The 18,921-nt window shown below is 40.3% G+C and overlaps 1 protein-coding gene across 2 annotated transcripts in view; it reads left to right on the forward strand.

Annotated features, from left to right (window-relative positions):
• The window catches only part of LOC6040571 (sodium-dependent serotonin transporter), a 44,813-nt gene extending 26,390 nt beyond the window's left edge, over positions 1-18,423 (forward strand). For both annotated transcript variants that reach the window (XM_038254280.1, XM_038254281.1), the window contains exons 5-9: positions 50-323; positions 386-859; positions 13,903-14,103; positions 14,163-14,330; positions 17,120-18,423. In XM_038254280.1, the coding sequence (XP_038110208.1) occupies positions 50-323; positions 386-859; positions 13,903-14,103; positions 14,163-14,330; positions 17,120-17,200 (1,198 nt within the window). In that variant the 3' untranslated portion in view covers positions 17,201-18,423. The remainder of the gene's footprint in view (positions 1-49; positions 324-385; positions 860-13,902; positions 14,104-14,162; positions 14,331-17,119) is intronic.
• Positions 18,424-18,921: the final 498 nt, after the last annotated feature.

The raw sequence follows: 18,921 nt of genomic DNA on the forward strand, positions 1-18,921 counted from the left end.
CGACGTCCATTTAATGGTCCCCTCTCTATTCCGTTTCATACGTCATTAGGCGCCAGGTCCTGGAGCAGTACAAATCGGACGGGTTGGACTATATGGGACCGGTGAAACCGTCGCTGGCGCTGTGCGTTTTTGGAGTGTTTGTGCTGGTTTACTTTTCACTGTGGAAGGGAGTCCGCAGCGCCGGAAAGGTGGTCTGGGTTACGGCCCTGGCACCGTACGTCGTGCTGCTCATCCTGCTGGCCCGCGGGGTGACACTGCCCGGGGCAGCCGAGGGCATCCGGTACTATCTGACGCCGGAGTGGCACAAGTTGAAGAATTCGAGGGTGAGACAGTTTTGGATCAATCAAATTTCATTCAACTTTTTAAATCATTCTTTTAAAATTAGGTTTGGATCGACGCGGCCTCGCAGATTTTCTTCTCGCTGGGACCCGGTTTCGGAACCCTGCTGGCGCTGTCCAGCTACAACAAGTTCAACAACAACTGCTATCGGGACGCGCTGCTGACGAGCAGTATCAACTGCTTGACCAGCTTCCTGGCCGGGTTTGTGATCTTTTCGGTGCTCGGCTATATGGCCCACGTGCAGAACAAGTCCATCGAGGACGTTGGCCTGGAAGGACCGGGGCTGGTGTTTATCGTGTATCCGGAGGCCATTGCCATGATGAAGGGGTCGGTGTTTTGGTCGATCATCTTTTTCCTGATGCTCATTACGCTCGGGCTGGACAGCACCTTTGGAGGGTTGGAGGCCATGATAACGGCACTGTGCGATGAGTACCCGCGGGTTATTGGACGACGGCGAGAGCTGTTTGTGCTGATTTTGCTCGGGTTTATCTACATCTGTTCCCTGCCAACGATGACCTATGTGAGTATTAAAAGGTGGAGACACTGGGTGCTTTTCAACCATCGAAGCAGGCTTTGCTAAAGCAGCAAAGTGTTGAACTACGGAGATGAATTCATAGTAGGCACTGACCAGCTCATGAATGTTTCATGAGGGTGATTTTTATTTTGCCGAACTTGAACGGAACACACATAAAGTGTTCAAGGCTGATAAATCGTCCTTGCGTGCGGTTGAGTGAATTCTGTAACATTGGTTCAACTTGCTGTATTTGTGAATAATGATGTAAACTCTTTGTTATGGATTAAAAAGATTTTTTTTAACTTTCTTTTAAGTTTATATAGCAGTCCAGACTCATTTTTCTGAATTTTCGATTTTCCGAAGTTATAATTAAGTTGTAAATTGAAAAATTGTAAATGTAAAAATAAGCAACCAAAAATATTACAAAGTTTTCAAAGCAAAATTACAATCAAGGTACTGTAAAAAATTGTCAAAATATTTTATGGAAATATTCATTTTTGCATTTTGTGCTCATAACTTTACTGAAATTAACAGGGCGTATTTTCATACTAATATTTTTTTTCATACTTACATTGAATCAGTTTGTTTTAGTACTGGTCCTATGAGAAGCCATTTGAGATCATTTTCCAAATTTGGCGGGTCAGTCATACTAATAGGCAGGGAAGTATTCGAATATCTGTATCTTGAGAAGAGATTTTCTGGTCGTTTGGACCTTTTAAAAAACATTAGAAATGTTTTGCTGCGAATTAAAAAAAAATCCAAATTTTTAATTTTGGAGCCAGATCGACAAAAATACATAAATTTTTACACAGATCAAACAATGACATACAATTAAGGAAAAAACTAACTTAATCCACCTATGTGGTTGAAGCCTTCCTCACAACAATGGCTGTACACAAGTTTCATCTATTTTTTAGATCCGGCTTCCAAAAAGTACATCGATATCACTTAAGTGGCCATATCTCGAGACAGGGTTGCCAGATCTTCAATGTTTTGCACTCGTTGGAAAGGTCTTTTGATAACCTAACCAACGATGGGTCGGATGATGGATCCGGACATAGTTTACATACATTTAAGTGAGATCCGGCTTCAAAAAAGTACATCAATATCACTTAAGTGGCCATATCTCGAGACAGGGTTGCCAGATCTTAAATGTTTTGCACTCGTTGGAAAGGTCTTTTGATAACCTAACTAACAATGGGTCGGATGGTGGATCCGGACATAGTACACATACATTTAAGTGAGATCCGGCTTCAAAAAAGTATATCAATATCACTTAAGTGACCATATCTCGAGACAGGGTTGCCAGATCTTCAATGTTTTGGACTCGTTAGAAAGGTCTTTTGATAACCTAACCAACGATGGGTCGGATGATGGATCCGGACATAGTTTACATACATTTAAGTGAGATCCGGCTTCAAAAAAGTACATCAATATCACTTAAGTGGCCATATCTCGAGACAGGGTTGCCAGATCTTCAATGTTTTGCACTCGTTGGAAAGGTCTTTTGATAACCTAACCAACAATGGGTCGGATGGTGGATCCGGACATAGTTTACATACATTTAAGTGAGATCCGGCTTCAAAAAAGTACATCAATATCACTTAAGTGGCCATATCTCGAGACAGGGTTGCCAGATCTTCAATGTTTTGGACTCGTTGGAAAGGTCTTTTGATAACCTAACCAACGATGGGTCGGATGATGGATTCGGACATAGTTTGCATACATTTAAGTGAGATCCGGCTTCAAAAAAGTACATCAATATCACTTAAGCGGCCATATCTCGAGACAGGGTTGCCAGATCTTCAATGTTTTGCACTCGTTGGAAAAGTCTTTTGATAACCTAACCAACAATGGGTCGGATGGTGGATCCGGACATAGTTTACATACATTTAAGTGAGATCCGGCTTCAAAAAAGTACATCAATATCACTTAAGTGGCCATATCTCGAGACAGGGTTGCCAGATCTTCAATGTTTTGCACTCGTTGGAAAGGTCTTTTGATAACCTAACCAACAATGGGTCGGATGGTGGATCCGGACATAGTACACATACATTTAAGTGAGATCCGGCTTCAAAAAAGTATATCAATATCACTTAAGTGACCATATCTCGAGACAGGGTTGCCAAATCTTCAATGTTTTGGACTCGTTAGAAAGGTCTTTTGATAACCTAACCAACAATGGGTCGGATGATGGATCCGGACATAGTTTACATACATTTAAGTGAGATCCGGCTTCAAAAAAGTACATCAATATCACTTAAGTGGCCATATCTCGAGACAGGGTTGCCAGATCTTCAATGTTTTGCACTCGTTGGAAAGGTCTTTTGATAACCTAACCAACAATGGGTTGGATGGTGGATCCGGACATAGTTTACATACATTTAAGTGAGATCCGGCTTCAAAAAAGTACATCAATATCACTTAAGTGGCCATATCTCGAGACAGGGTTGCCAGATCTTCAATGTTTTGGACTCGTTAGAAAGGTCTTTTGATAACCTAACCAACGATGGGTCGGATGATGGATCCGGACATAGTTTACATACATTTAAGTGAGATCCGGCTTCAAAAAAGTACATCAATATCACTTAAGTGGCCATATCTCGAGACAGGGTTGCCAGATCTTCAATGTTTTGCACTCGTTGGAAAGGTCTTTTGATAACCTAACCAACAATGGGTCGGATGGTGGATCCGGACATAGTACACATACATTTAAGTGAGATCCGGCTTCAAAAAAGTACATCAATATCACTTAAGTGGCCATATCTCGAGACAGGGTTGCCAGATCTTCAATGTTTTGGACTCGTTGGAAAGGTCTTTTGATAACCTAACCAACGTTGGGTCGTATGATGGACCCGGACATAGTTTACATACATTTAAGTGAGATACGGCTTCAAAAAAGTACATCAATATCACTTAAGTGGCCATATCTCGAGACAGGGTTGCCAGATCTTCAATGTTTTGCACTCGTTAGAAAGGTCTTTTGATAACCTAACCAACGATGGGTCGGATGATGGATCCGGACATAGTTTACATACATTTAAGTGAGATCCGGCTTCAAAAAAGTACATCAATATCACTTAAGTGGCCATATCTCGAGACAGGGTTGCCAGATCTTCAATGTTTTGCACTCGTTGGAAAGGTCTTTTGATAACCTAACCAACAATGGGTCGGATGGTGGATCCGGACATAGTACACATACAATTAAGTGAGATCTAAATATATGTGAAAACACATTTTTATACATAACTTTTGAACTTTTTATCGAAACTTCAATCTGTATAAAACTCGATCTATGGGACCCTAAACCAAGTCGAATGCAACAGGTTCGGGTCAAATCGGTTCAGCCAGTGCCGAGAAACATGAGCTAGTTTGTTGGTCACATACATACATACACACACACATACACACACACATACACACAGACATTTGTTCAGTTTTCGATTCTGAGTCGATATGTATATATGAAGGTGGGTCTTCGAGCTTTGAATAAAAAGTTCATTTTTAGAGCAGGATTATAGCCTTCCCAAGTAACAAATTAAGTTTTCTAACACTATTGAAGAGGTATTCAAGAGCATTCAAACAAAATTGGTAATAAAGCATTTAACTCCTGAAAGCCGCATTAAATAAGAGTTAAACCTGCGCTAAGTGCAAAGTGGACCCGTTAAGGAGGTTATCAAGATTATTATTCAATACCAGTTTAAAACGTTTTGGTCCTATCTCAAGGTTTTATGTTGGTTCGCAAAAACTCTCTCAAATCTCATTAAAACTTATTCAAAACCAAGAAGCATTCAGTCTAACTTTCAGAATTCTTTAAAAGCAAAATAAAACATGATTTGACACCTTTTAGTCTTGCATCATGTCAAATTAACCAAATTTAGAACCAAAAGCACTAAATATATATTATTTTGAAAGCCATTCGGTTTTGTCAATTAATCTTAGTAATTGTATGATTTTCAGAGTTACGGATACACAAATTATAAATATGATATCATTATATTCTAGAGAAAATTATTAAGATTTCATCAATGATATACCCCGTAAGTCCTATGCCACGGAAATTTCACTGATTAATTTTTCGTAATACTTCGTAAAAAAATTATCCCCCTTGATATTTTTCCCAAAATTACATCGATTTTTGAAACAGAAAAATATTTTATTTGGCTTCCTCTTCATAAATTCAACATGGCTGCTTTTTTCAGCCGATTTTCAGCTCTACAAACATGGCGAAAGAAATCAAAACTCTATTTACTCAAATAAAACTGCTTTAAATGTTTTGAACCTTGTAATGCTCTTGTTAAAAACTTCTCAAGAGTGTCAGGGCGAGAGAAGCTCTTTTTTTGAGAATACTCAAGAACTATAGAATTTAAGAAGGTTTTAACTTGGCTTTTATCAAGATAAAATCGCGTATTGCCAATGCCGTAGCGCATGCTGATTTTGATTGATTGGTATAGATCTGGTAGGGAGAAAATTTTGAAATAAAACACATTGGGCGATTTTTTCAATTGATTTTATTTATTCAATCGAATCGTACACTTAGAACACCAACATTGCATAATTAATTTTAAATATCAGTTTTCACTTTTACTGTTTCTGCTGTCAACAGAAAAACAACTTATAATATCAAAAAGTCGGCGTTTTCCTCTGTATCACGCACAATTCACAGCATTTGTCTTCCTAAAGTTACACTTAATCACATAACACTTAAAACACAATGTATAGACCGTTTTTGAATCGGCGTTTAATTTTGAAGAAATTATTAACTCATTTTCGGATACCGATTACAGTTAAACCTCGTATAAGAGCGCCTCGCATATGCAACTTTGCATATACGAGTCATTCCACCTGTTTCGGTTTTGTCGCAAGAGTTGCATATGCGAGGTACAGGGCTTATGGGATTTTGGCTATATGGGAGACATGGGCTATATTTTTATAAAAAATCAATTAAACTATACAAATTTATAGTGTTTTGGAATCGTTATGAAGTCAGCTTTACAGCTACACCAAATTTACATGGTTTACGATGTTCTAGGTCATCCGAAACTTCGTCAAGTTAAGGCCTATGTGTTCAACGCCGTACAAGTATGAGGTATGCGATTTGACTGTGGTTTTGACCACAGGTCATATCCAGATAACCTCAGGGAGGTTCAGGGACTAGTCTACCGATATGTGGTGATGTTCTGGGTCTTCTGTAGAGTCCCGGGAGGTACGTCCGATGGGTCTACCGCCGTAACACGGCAGAGGTCGGTAGTTTTAAACCTCAGATCATATCCGGATAGCCTCAGGGAGGTTCAGGGACAAGTCTACCGGTATGTGGTGATGTTCTGGGTCTTCTGTAGAGTCCCGGGAGGTACGACCGATGGGTCTACCGCCGTAACACGGCAGAGGTCGGTGTTTTTTGACCTCAGATCATATCCAGATAGCCTCAGGGAGGTTCAGGGACTAGTCTACCGATATGTGGTGATGTTCTGGATCTTCTGTAGAGTCCCGGGAGATACGACCGATGGGTCTACCGCCGTAACACGGCAGAGGTCGGTGTTTTTTGACCTCAGATCATATCCAGATAGCCTCAGGGAGGTTCAGGGACTAGTCTACCGATATGTGGAAATATTCTGGGTCTTCTGTAGAGTCCCGAGAGCTACGTCTGAAGGGTCTACCGCCGCAATAAGGCAGAGGTCGATGGTTTTCGGCCTTAGATTATATCCAGATAGACTCAGGGAGGTTCAGGGACTAGTCTATCGATATGTGGAGATGTTCTGGGTCTTCTATAGAGTCCCGGAAGTTACGACCGACGGGTCTACCGCCGTAACAAAGCAGAGGTCGATGGTTTTTGACCTTAGATAATATCCAGATAGCCTCAGGGAGGTTCAGGGACTAGTCTACCGATATGTAGTGATGTTCTGGGTCTTCTGTACAGTTTCGGGAGGTACGTCCGATGGGTCTACCGCCGTAACACGGCAGAGGTCGGTAGTTTTAGACCTCAGATCATATCCGGATAGCCTCAGGGAGGTTCAGGGACTAGTCTACCGGTATGTGGTGATGTTCTGGGTCTTCTGTAGAGTCCCGGGAGGTACGACCGATGGGTCTACCGCCGTAACACGGCAGAGGTCGGTGTTTTTTGACCTTAGATCATATCCGGATAGCCTCAGGGAGGTTCAGGGACTAGTCTATCGATATGTGGAGATGTTCTGGGTCTTCTATAGAGTCCCGAAAGTTACGACCGACGGGTCTAACGCCGTAACAAAGCAGAGGTCGATGGTTTTTGACCTTAGATATTATCCAGATAGCCTCAGGGAGGTTCAGGGACTAGTCTACCGATATGTGGTAATGTTTTGGGTCTCCTGTAAAGTCCCGGGAGTTACGGCCGATGGCTCTACCACCGTAACAAGATAGAGGTCGGAAGTTTTCGACCTCAGATCATATTCAGATAGCCTCAGGGTGGTTCAGGGACTAGTCTACCGATGTGTGATAATATTCTGGGTCTTCTGTAGAGTCCCGGGAGTAACGGTCAATGGATCTACAGCCGTAACTAGTCTACCGATATGTGGTGATGTTCTGGGTGTTTTGTAAGATTTCGTGAGCTATGGCCGTTTGGTCTACCACCGTAAAAAGATAGAGGTCGGAGGTTTTTGACCTCAGATCATATCCGGATAGCCTCAGGGAGGTTCTGGGGCTAGTCTACCGATGTGATAGGTCTTTTGTAGAATCCCGGGAGTTACGGCCGATGGGTCTACCGCCGTAACAAGATAAAGGTCTGTGGTTTTTGATCTCAGATCATATCCGAATAGCCTCAGGGCCGTTACTTCCGGGACTCTACAGAAGACCCAAAAGATCATAACACATCGGTAGACTAGTCCCTGAACCGTCCTGAGGCTATCCGGATATAATCTAAGATCAAAATCCAGTGACCTCTGCCTTATTTCGGTGGTAGACCCATTGACCGTAACTCCTGGGACTCTACAGAAGACCCAGAACATCACCACACATCGGTAGACTAGTCCCTTAATCTCCCTGAGGCTATCTGGATATGATCTTAGGTCAAAATCCACCGACCTCTGCCATGCTACGGCGGTAGACCCATTGACCGTAATTCCCGGATCTCTACAGAAGACCCAGAACATCACCACATATCGGTAGACTAGTCCATGAACCTTCCTGAGGCTATCCGGATATGATCTGAGGTCAAAATCCACCGACTTCTGCCTTGTTACGGCGGTAGACCCGTTGACCGTAGCTCCAGGGACTTTACAGAAGACCCAACACATTACCAGAAATCGGTAGACTGGTCCCTTAACCTCCCTGAGGCTATCCGGATATGAACTGAGGTCGAAAACCTCAGACCTCTATCTTGTTGCGGTGGTAGAGCCATCGGCCGTTACTCCTGGGACTCTACAGAAGACCCAAAAAATGACCACACATCGGTAGACTAGTCCCTGAACCACCCTGAGGCTATCCGAATATGATCTGAGGTCAAAAACTTCTGGTCTGTATCTTGTTACGGTGGTAGACCCATCGGCCGTTACTCCCGGGACTCTACAGGAGACCCAGAACATCACCACATATCGGTAGACTAGTCCTTGAACCTCCCTTAGGCTATCTGGATATTATCTAAGGTAAAAAACCATCGACCTCTGCCTTGTTACGGCGGTAGACACTTCAGGCGTAGCTCCCGGGACTCCACAGAAGACCCAGAACATTTCCAAATATCGGTAGACTAGTACCTGAACCTTCCTTAGGCTATCTGGATATTATCTAAGGTAAAAAACCATCGACCTCTGACATCGTTGACGTCGTCGGTTCGCGGCTGGATCGCGTTTTTTTTCTGCTGCGTCGTATTTTGGTACTTTTGTGTTTTACGGTCGCGGGTGCTGTATTGATCGGTGTTTTTAGTGTTTTGTTTTGAAAAACTGTCCGGAATATTAGTTTAATTTTGCGGCAGAACTGGAGCTATGCCCTCCAGAAGTTTTGGCTGGTGACAGCTTGTTGTGCGATGTTTTTTTTTCTCAGACGTGTGCGATTTATGGTGTGACAAAGAAAAGCATTTACGTGTCAAAATCAAAATAGTGTGGGAAAGAAAAGTAGTGCCAAGAAGAGAAGAAAGAGAGCGCAGATGCTTAGACGGCTCTGACGGCTACTTGAAAAAGGCTATGAAAGGAAGAGTTGCCAAATGAGATTATGGTTTTAGGATTTGTGAAGGAAAAAGTCGTTTATTTGCTGGCAACTAAAAAATCTGTGTTCTCACTCTGTCTAGAGTTGTTGCCGTGGTGCAAAAGAGTGGAAGGAAATGTTTTTTTATTTTTTTTATTTCTGAGTGCTCTCAGGAATTCTTAAAAGGGAAATTTGAGTGTTAAATGGAAAATTATCAATACGTTTTTTTTTTTTATAACGACGTGCTCTGCCAATTTTTGTTTCGTAAGCGAATTTTCAGTGAAATAAAAACAAAAATATTGTGTACATTCACAAACATCTCGACCCTAAGAAAAAGCGAGTGTTTGAATGAAGGTCTAAACAAATAACGTGACAGAGTATAATCGAGTGATAATTTGGTGAGGCAATTCTAATTACATGCTTTTCTTTCAGGTTTTTTCGCGGGTCATGTTTCCTCGTTCCATATTGATAACCTCCTTTAGTTACATCGCGTCTTCATTTAATATTACAACACTTAATTCGAGTTTAAAATGTTAGGTTTCTGCTTTTTTTTTGTGCCTTTAGAATTTTAAAATTTGAAGTCATATTTTAAAATATTTTGATAGGAGTATCAGGTGAGCAACACTGCCCGGAAGATGGATATTTGTGGAGTTCTTTTTGTGCTGTATTCGTGATCGTGTTCATATCGAGTTCTGTGGAAGGTGCGAAGCCGCGTGGTTGGATACTTGTGTCTCTGTTGTTTTATTTGTTCTGGAATTATTTTAATTTAACTGTCTACATGTAATTTTATCTACTCACTATATAATTTATTTAAATGTTCATATTATTCCTTATCCTATTCCTTTCTTGAAACATACCATCTTCTCATACAATATATGATCAAATTGCTTAAATTAACGAAACTTTCTAAAACAGCACGGGAACCATCTGGAGTATTTATATTTTATATTACTGCTATTTTTTTTTTACAGCTTCCTGGAATCATCTTGATTATATTTATAATATTTATTATATTTATTCTTTTAACTATATTTATTATATTTATTATCTATTTTTACTACAAAACTATATGCTTATTAGATAATACACTACAGACTCACATTTACACTTACAAACATCCAAATCATTTAATACATTACGCAATCAACCATTTTCATCGGCCCGATGAAATTCCCCTAACCCCCATTCCAAACCTCCCAAAAATATTCCGTTCACTTTTAAAAGTCGCATGGGTTCCCTGCACTTTTGCCACTAGTGAACAACAAAAACATCCCCTCCCAAATTCCCACGGGACTGTATGGGCGTAGCCTTGGAGCACAGTGTGGAAATTTACGTTCTCAGATATTTTTGGTTGTACCGGGCAGCAATCAAATTGTCTAAGAATATTGAATTGACCATTGTGGCACCCCCTACAGCGTGGTGCAGACCCGTAATGCTATGCTATGCTATGCTATGCTAGGTAAAAAACCATCGACCTCTGCTTTGTTACGGCGGTAGACCCGTCGGTCGTAACTCCCGGGGCTCTATAGAAGACCCAGAACATCACCACATATCGGTAGACTAGTCCCTGAACCTCCCTGAGTCTATCTGGATATGATCTAAGGTCAAAAACCATCGACCTCTGCCTTGTTACGGCGGTAGACACTTCAGGCGTAGCTCCCGGGACTCCACAGAAGACCCAGAACATTTCCAAATATCGGTAGACTAGTCCCTGAACCTCCCTGAGGCTATCTGGATATAATCTGAGGTCAAAAACATCTGACCTCTATCTTCTTACGGTGGTAGACCCATCGGCCGTAACTCCCGAGACTCTACAGGAGACCCAGAACATAACCACATATCGGTAGACTAGTCCCTGAACCTCCCTGAGTCTATCTGGATATGATCTAAGGTAAAAAACCATCGACCTCTGCCTTGTTTCGGTGGTAGACCCTTCAGGCGTAGCTCTCGGGACTCCACAGAAGACCCAGAACATTTCCACATATCGGTAGACTAGTCCCTGAACCTCCCTGAGGCTATCCGGATATGATCTGAGGTCAAAAAACACCGACCTCTGCCGTGTTACGGCGGTAGACCCATCGGTCGTACCTCCCGGGACTCTACAGAAGACCCAGAACATCACCACATACCGGTAGACTAGTCCCTGAACCTCCCTGAGGCTATCCGGATATGATCTGAGGTTTAAAACTACCGACCTCTGCCGTGTTACGGCGGTAGACCCATCGGACGTACCTCCCGGGACTCTACAGAAGACCCAGAACATCACCACATATCGGTAGACTAGTCCCTGAACCTCCCTGAGGTTATCTGGATATGACCTGTGGTCAAAAACCACAGTCAAATCGCATACCTCATACTTGTACGGCGTTGAACACATAGGCCTTAACTTGACGAAGTTTCGGATGACCTAGAACATCGTAAACCATGTAAATTTGGTGTAGCTGTAAAGCTGACTTCATAACGATTCCAAAACACTATAAATTTGTATAGTTTAGTTGATTTTTTATAAAAATATAGCCCATGTCTCCCATATAGCCAAAATCCCATAAGCCCTGTACCTCGCATATGCGTGCTTCGCATAAGAAACCCCCATATGAGGTGCATATGCGAGGTTTAACTGTACTGAACTGAAACGCTAAGGCGTACTAATACAAAATGTCAAACCGACGACGTCAAACTGTAACTGACAGCGCGTAGCAATACACATAATTAAATCTTTTTAGTTTTAGACAAGATAACTTCAAGAATGAAAAGTTTTTTTTTCAAATTCTTTTCGAAGAGACGAAAACCATACATTTTTAAAGCAGTTCTAACCAAGGCTGAATGGCTTTTACCAAAATGTAAGCCAAAAAACACAACAACGAAAAAAAAAATCAATCAAACGTCTCGTTTATTGACGATACATTGTAAGACAACATAATTTATATCCACTTTGCCACAAAAATGATTATGCGCAATAACAGTACAGACATCAACTGCAAAACTAATCAATTTTGGTTTTGGAAAATATTCCGTTTTCTCACAATTCTATCTCAAAATTCAAACACACCACCAACTCAGTCATATTTATTATTATCAACACACAGTTGATGAGACAGTTATTTGTAAAAAATTCACTAAGAATTTACTAGTATTTAAACCTAAAAACGTAATTTAATAAAACAGCTCGCCTCTTGAAAGTATTTCACTGCGGCGTTCGTCACGGACAACTAAATGTGTCGAAGTGACAGCACAAATCAAACAAGATTAATAAAATGCTCACTGAAGTCTAAAAGATTTAAAGCAGACTTTGTTAAGTGATTTAGGCTTTACCAAGAATTCTTCAGGGATACTTAAAGAAAAAAGTTGAAAACTGAATTAAAACTTCTAAACACATTTCTTTATCATATCTTGAGGAATTCTTGATAATATCTTTCAGATTTTGTGACGATAAAACCGGTTGGGTTTGGTGAAAAATGTAATAAATATTTTTTGCATTTAATAAAACTAATATAAAACTACATAAGAATCTATAGCATTTGTCTTGTTACTTGGGTTACCTCAGTGAGGAAGGCAAAATAGTTCCAAAAATGCATTGATATTTTGCAATTGTTTGGCTGTAGCATGACTGGGGCATTTGGTTTTTATATTTTTACCACCGAGCCGAGAGACGAAAACTTTCAATAAAATTTGAACCAGCCTAATCATAACCTACTACTTGGATCCAGATATTTACTAAATTGATCAGAAAGAATCTTCTAAAGATACAGATTTTCGAATATTCGAATGGAGCCTTGCATAGAAAAAACTAATGGTGCAAAATGTTTCCTTTTGCATGGTCAAATTTCATTATTTATCCCGATTTATTTTAAAATTCATAGAAATCGAAAAACTATTATACTGCAAACTTGAAAACATTGAAAGATATCTGAAATATTTTGACGAAATTTGCAATATAAATAGAATTTAACAAAATTCTATAAAAACGGTATCATAAAACTTGAAAAAAATCAAGCAACAAAAAAAAACAATTCCTTTTTATATATAGCATCCCTATACACAAACCATCCAACTTCATGCATTTAAACATGAAATTGATAGTAAAACGTAACTGTTGCTTCCTATCAAGTGGCCACAAGTGATTAAATTAACACAAACATTATTTATCCCCTGGAATTCGCCACACTCTTCGCTCGCTTCGGCCACAATGGTCAATATCGCTCCGCATCGCAGAAAGCAAGCCATGGAAAAAGCGTTCCCCAGTCAACGGTGGGTTTGTCCTAGTTTCCTACCCTCTCCCCCTTCCACAATCCTTACTCTGTTGTCTGTTATCAATTCAAATCACTCAACGCGCCGTCGCCGCTTGCTACGTTTGCCGTTTTTCTTTACTTTCATGGGAAAACTTGGATGTTCGGCGTTCGCGGCACAGCACAGCATCCTTGGATCGAATCAACTAGCGAGCGAGAGTGGCGAATTAAATTGATTCTTTTCTTCGCAGCCCCTTGGCCCTTTGGCTTGGGAAAAGAAACTACCCTCGCTTTGCGGTAACCGGTGCAAGTAGTGGCCAAGTTTTATTTATCTAGCCGGATTTTTATCTTGGATCTCGAGGTCTCGAGAGTGGACGAGCCTCCGAACCCCCTCGTCCAGGATTTCTTTCCAATGTGATAAGCAGTTTGATTAAGGAAGAGTAAAGAGCACACAGCCTTGATGGACTTTCGATGTAGCGTTAAATGATGGGTTGTGTGGCGTGCTCGATTGGACGGTTACTAGATTGGCGCTGAAACAGTTGCGGGCAGGCCTGCTTTGATGAGTTGACGAGCGAATAATTTCGCAATAGGAAAAAAAACCCTTTCCTAGGGTGACATCAATGCGTCCTCAAGAGGGAACTTGTTTGACTATTTTTCCCCCTCCTCTTTTCACAGGGTGGCGTCTATTTGGTCAACTTCCTGAACGTTTACGGGCCCGGGTTGGCGATACTGTTTGTCGTGTTTGTGGAGGCGGCCGGGGTGTTTTGGTTCTACGGCGTGGAGAACTTTTCGTCCGACATCGAGCAAATGTTGGGCAAGAAACCGTCGCTGTTTTGGCGAATCTGCTGGAAGTACATCAGTCCGACGTTTTTGTTTGTGAGTTTTATTGGGCGAAAATGAATGTGATAAGATCATTAAGAATGTTTTCCTTTCAGTGCATTCTGGTGTTTTCGTTGTTAGGTTACGAAGCCATGCTGGAGGGAGAGTACGAGTACCCTGAGTGGAGTGTGGCCGCCGGCTGGATTCTGACATTATCGTCGGTGCTTTGTATTCCACTGTACGCGATTTACAAATTTATGGCCAGCCACGGAGACTGTAAGGATGTGAGTATTGAGTGAAATTAGCAGTCCTTTTATTTATGAATCATCAATATGTTTGGTAAAATTTTCAGTTAATTCAAAACTGAATAATTCACGGGCCACGATATTGAAACAACCGTAAAAATGTTGAACTAACAAAAAATTATCTTCGCACTACATTCAAATATTAATTGAGGGTAAAAAGCTGTATTTTAAACCTGTAGTTACTAGGGTGGGTACGGATTTTAAAAAAATCTCAGATCAAGTTCTGGTGTGGTTCCCCTTGTAGGGCATACCCAAAGGGACTCTCACACCAAATTTCAGCTCATTTGGTTGAAAACTGGCTTGTCTCAAGCGGGTTCAATTTTACATGGAAATTACTATGGGAAATTTTGAATTTTCGTTCATTCGCTCCTACAGGCCTGGGGAAAACATGTAGAAACTTCTAGGATGGCCAGAAATGAGCGGAATCGTCTGGAGAACAACTTTCCCTAAGAGACCAGGTCGATTCGTTCAACCCCATCGAGCTCAACAGCAATACATCCGGGGTTTTCGGAACCAACGGTTTTCCCAGAAAAGCAACAAATTTTCCTTAGCATGCTATGAATGCTTGATGAAAACCGCGACGCCACATGTCAAACAGCTACCATGTGATTGTAAAATTTGCACCATAACATTTTTTTTCTTAGTTGGAGGTTTAGAATACAGTTAAATAGTATCAGGATCACCATAAATTTTAATTCTAGGGTTCAAAAAGTAATAAAAAGTATTTTTTTTATAGGCGATGCTAGTCCACGTGGTAACTGTTTGACATGTGGCGTCGCAGTGTTCATCAAGCATTCATAGCATGCTAAGGAAAATTTGTTGCTTTTCTGGGGAAAACCGTTGGTTCCGAAAACCCCGGATGTATTGCTGTTGAGCTCGATGGGGGTTGAACGAATCGACCTGGTCTCTTAGGGAAAGTTGTTCTCCAGACGATTCTGCTCATTTCTGGCCATCCTAGAAGTTTCTACATGTTTTCCCCAGGCCTGTAGGAGCGAATGAACGAAAATTCAAAATTTCCCATAGTAATTTCCGTGTAAAATTGAACCCGCTTGAGACAAGCCAGTTTTCAACCAAATGAGCTGAAATTTGGTGTGAGAGTCCCTTTGGGTATGCCCTACAAGGGGAACCACACCAGAACTTGATCTGAGAACTTTTCAAAATCCGTACCCACCCTAGTAGTTACGGAAGATTCTGAATATTTGCAACTGATGATGAAAAAATAATAAAACAAACTGGAAAAAGCAAAATATATCGGGCCTACAGTCTGAACAGGAAAAGTTTTTGACTAATTAATGGCTTTAAATGTGGAAATCGAAATATTATTTTTTATTCTGTGTCTGTTTTCACTGAAACCACCAAACCAGCTGTCTTAGTTCATACATGTGTCCTAATATCGTAAAATACCTTTTTTTTAAATTAATAATATTATCATATTTTGCTCTATGCGTATTAAACGATACACAATATTTTGGGAATTTTCATAAAAAATGTTTGCATGTATGTTCCATATGCAAAATCCGCAAGAAAAACAAGTTTGTCCCATACATAAGGATACGTGTTAAGTTTTCACGAAAAATATTGTGACCCTCCTCTTTCTACAATCGACCAAAATGACCAAATTGACCAAAACGATCAAAATTACCAAATCAACCAGAATTGCCAAATCAACAAGGATTACCAAATCGATCAAAATGATCAAAATGGCCAACACGACCATAATAATCAAATCGATCAAAAATGGCCCAAACGACCATAATGACTAAGTCGACCAAAATTACCAAATCGACAAAAATTACCAAACGACTAAAATTACATAATCGACCAAAAGGATCAAAATGGTCTAAACGACCAAAATGACTAAGTCGGCTGAAATCACCAAATCGACCAAATGACCAAAACGATCAAAAGGCCAAAACGACCAACATGACCAAATCGACCCAAATTACCAAATCGACCAAAACAATCAAAACAACCACAATGACCAAATCGATCAAAATGATCAAATCAACCAAAGCGATCAAAGCTGATCATAATGACCAATTCGACCAAAACGTTCATTTTGACCAAAATTACCAAATCCACTAAAATAGAAAATACGACCAAATTATAATAATGACCAAAACGACCATAATGATTTAAATGGCCAAATTGACCATAATGGCCAAAACGATCAAAATTGCCAATATGACCAAATCAACTATAATGATCAAAATGAACGAAAGATCAAATCGATCAAAATGATTAAATCGACCAAAATGACCAAATCGCCCAAAAGGTCCAGAACGGAGATCTGACAACTTAACTTTAGTTTTATTTTTTGACATTGCATATCGTTTTCCAATAGGTCAGTTGAAAAAAGGCTTATCAGATGAAGTTTGATAAAGAAATTGTTAGGTTCCACACTGAAATCTACATATAATTGTCGCAAAAAGCGCAACTGAGAAAAAATTGATTGAAATTAGAACCATACGAAAATTCCAGGCTACCTTTTATTATTTGGTATTTATTTTTGATCAAGCCTTTAATTTGAAAATGCGTTTTGAGTTTATGAAAAATATCATGCTTGATTAACAAAAATCTCGGATTTAATGCTCCACGCAATTGGGAAAAATCACTGATCAATCACTCATCAATTAATCAACTAACAGTTAACTACCATGCAGCTCCATCAATGTGTTTCGCGTCGAACAGTTCGATGGAGACGCTTGGTACTTTATCTTGCCTTAAATGGAACTCTTGCTAAACTTACAACTTTTTCCTCACCCCAGCGTCTTCGCCAAACGTTCAAGCCGGAACCGCTGATGCCGACGGCCGTGCCCGGCCAGATCTACTCCGGCACCGCCGTCTGACATGATTGCCGTGAACTGGAAGGCGCCCCGGATGTGCCGGGCCCGCGTAGCTGTCATTGCTGCTGCTGCTGCTGTTGCTTTAATCGTATCGATTCACCAACGAACTGTAGCTGTTCCCCAAACTACTACAACTGTAAACATAGCGCTAATCTCATCGCCGTTGATCCTAGTGGCTCACCTAGTGGTACTGATAATGATAACAACTACGATAAGCCGTTCGATGTCGTCGATGCAAGCTGCTGCAAGAAGCCTAGTGATAACAATAGTACTTACTACCGGTATTACAACTTTAGCTACTATCCAACCGACGACTGCTGTAACAACGGTGGTGGAGGTAACAGGGTGTATTCCGGATTCCGGACGAAAAAGTTGTCGTTTCCGTTGGCCACGGAGTGGCTCGTTTGATTCCGCCAAATCTGCCAAAGAGTTTCGATTTAAGTTAGGACTTCCTATTTTCTAGACATTAAAGCCAATTAAAACAAAGGAGGAGATTTTGTTACGTTAGTTGAAAAGAGTTTATTGTAAAACACAAATAGAGAGCTCACAATCCATCACAGAAACAGCCAAATGTGCTGGATTGTGCTCTCTGAACCCTCATATTTATTGAAAGTAATACCTCGCTCGATTTAGTTGATATTTGCAAACAGTGTGGACAAGTTGTGCTGTTGAACAAGAGAGATAGAGAGATAAAATAATAAGCTATTTATATTTCTGATATTATTGTAGGATTATGATGTTAGCTGTTGCAAGAATTTAAAGAGTCGCGATTTTGTTAAGAAAACCTAGTAAATGTGTTAACGACTAAGCATTTATATTGAATAAGCTAGACAATACTTCATATACATGTAATCAGCTAAAATATTACGAAAAACAAACGTTGTAGTTTAGCCAATCGTTAGTGTTTGTATGATGTGCTTTAGAAACAAAACAAAAACCTAAACTATATCAAAACGAAGAAGAGAATATTTGTAGCTTGTGAGAAGTGAAGCCTGTACAACGCATACAGTAAAGTTTCCCTAATTTAGCCGAAAAAGGTGAACCAAACAGCAGTTACTGTTCTGAAAACTCACCTGAGTTCAGTCTGTAAGCAGCCATTTGCAGCTTGGACGCAGCGAGTTCATCTGAACAGTAGGCTGTGAAGCGCGCTTTTCACGGTAAATTTTGGCGTTGGTTTTAAAATTTCAGACAATAAAAAAGACTTTTATCTTTATTTGCTACCTAAATCATGTTTTTTATTTGATCGCTGTCCCGTCTAGCTTCGTCTAAATTTTCCATAATAGCGTTCTCTAGTTATAGTGTGACAAACACAGAGCAACTTATATTTATTTATATAGCAATTACTGTTTGAAGTGCACTTGCCATTAACATCACATTTTAACATCATTGTATGTTTAACCCAATTCTGAGATAATTGGTTAGATTGATATTGTACATTGTATATATCATTTCAATGGGGTATCTTCGCTATAAATTACCGTTCCATTCAAATGACAATTAGTATCGTCAAAATGCTTCTCAAAGAAGTTTGTTTCTTGGTAGCCGTAGTGCTTTCGATTGCTACTTGCGGTTCTTCGTATAGAAATAGTACACTTATTTCACCAAGTTCCAATTGGAGTACTAAAGCCAAAATTTCGCGAGCAATAAATTCTGGAACAAAGTACATCGCTTTCAATGAAAATCTGAACTTTTTCGAAGCCTGGCAAATGTGTGAATCGTATGGC

Source organism: Culex quinquefasciatus, chromosome 2 (assembly GCF_015732765.1).
Source record: "Culex quinquefasciatus strain JHB chromosome 2, VPISU_Cqui_1.0_pri_paternal, whole genome shotgun sequence".
Classification (NCBI taxonomy): Eukaryota; Metazoa; Arthropoda; class Insecta; order Diptera; family Culicidae; genus Culex; species Culex quinquefasciatus.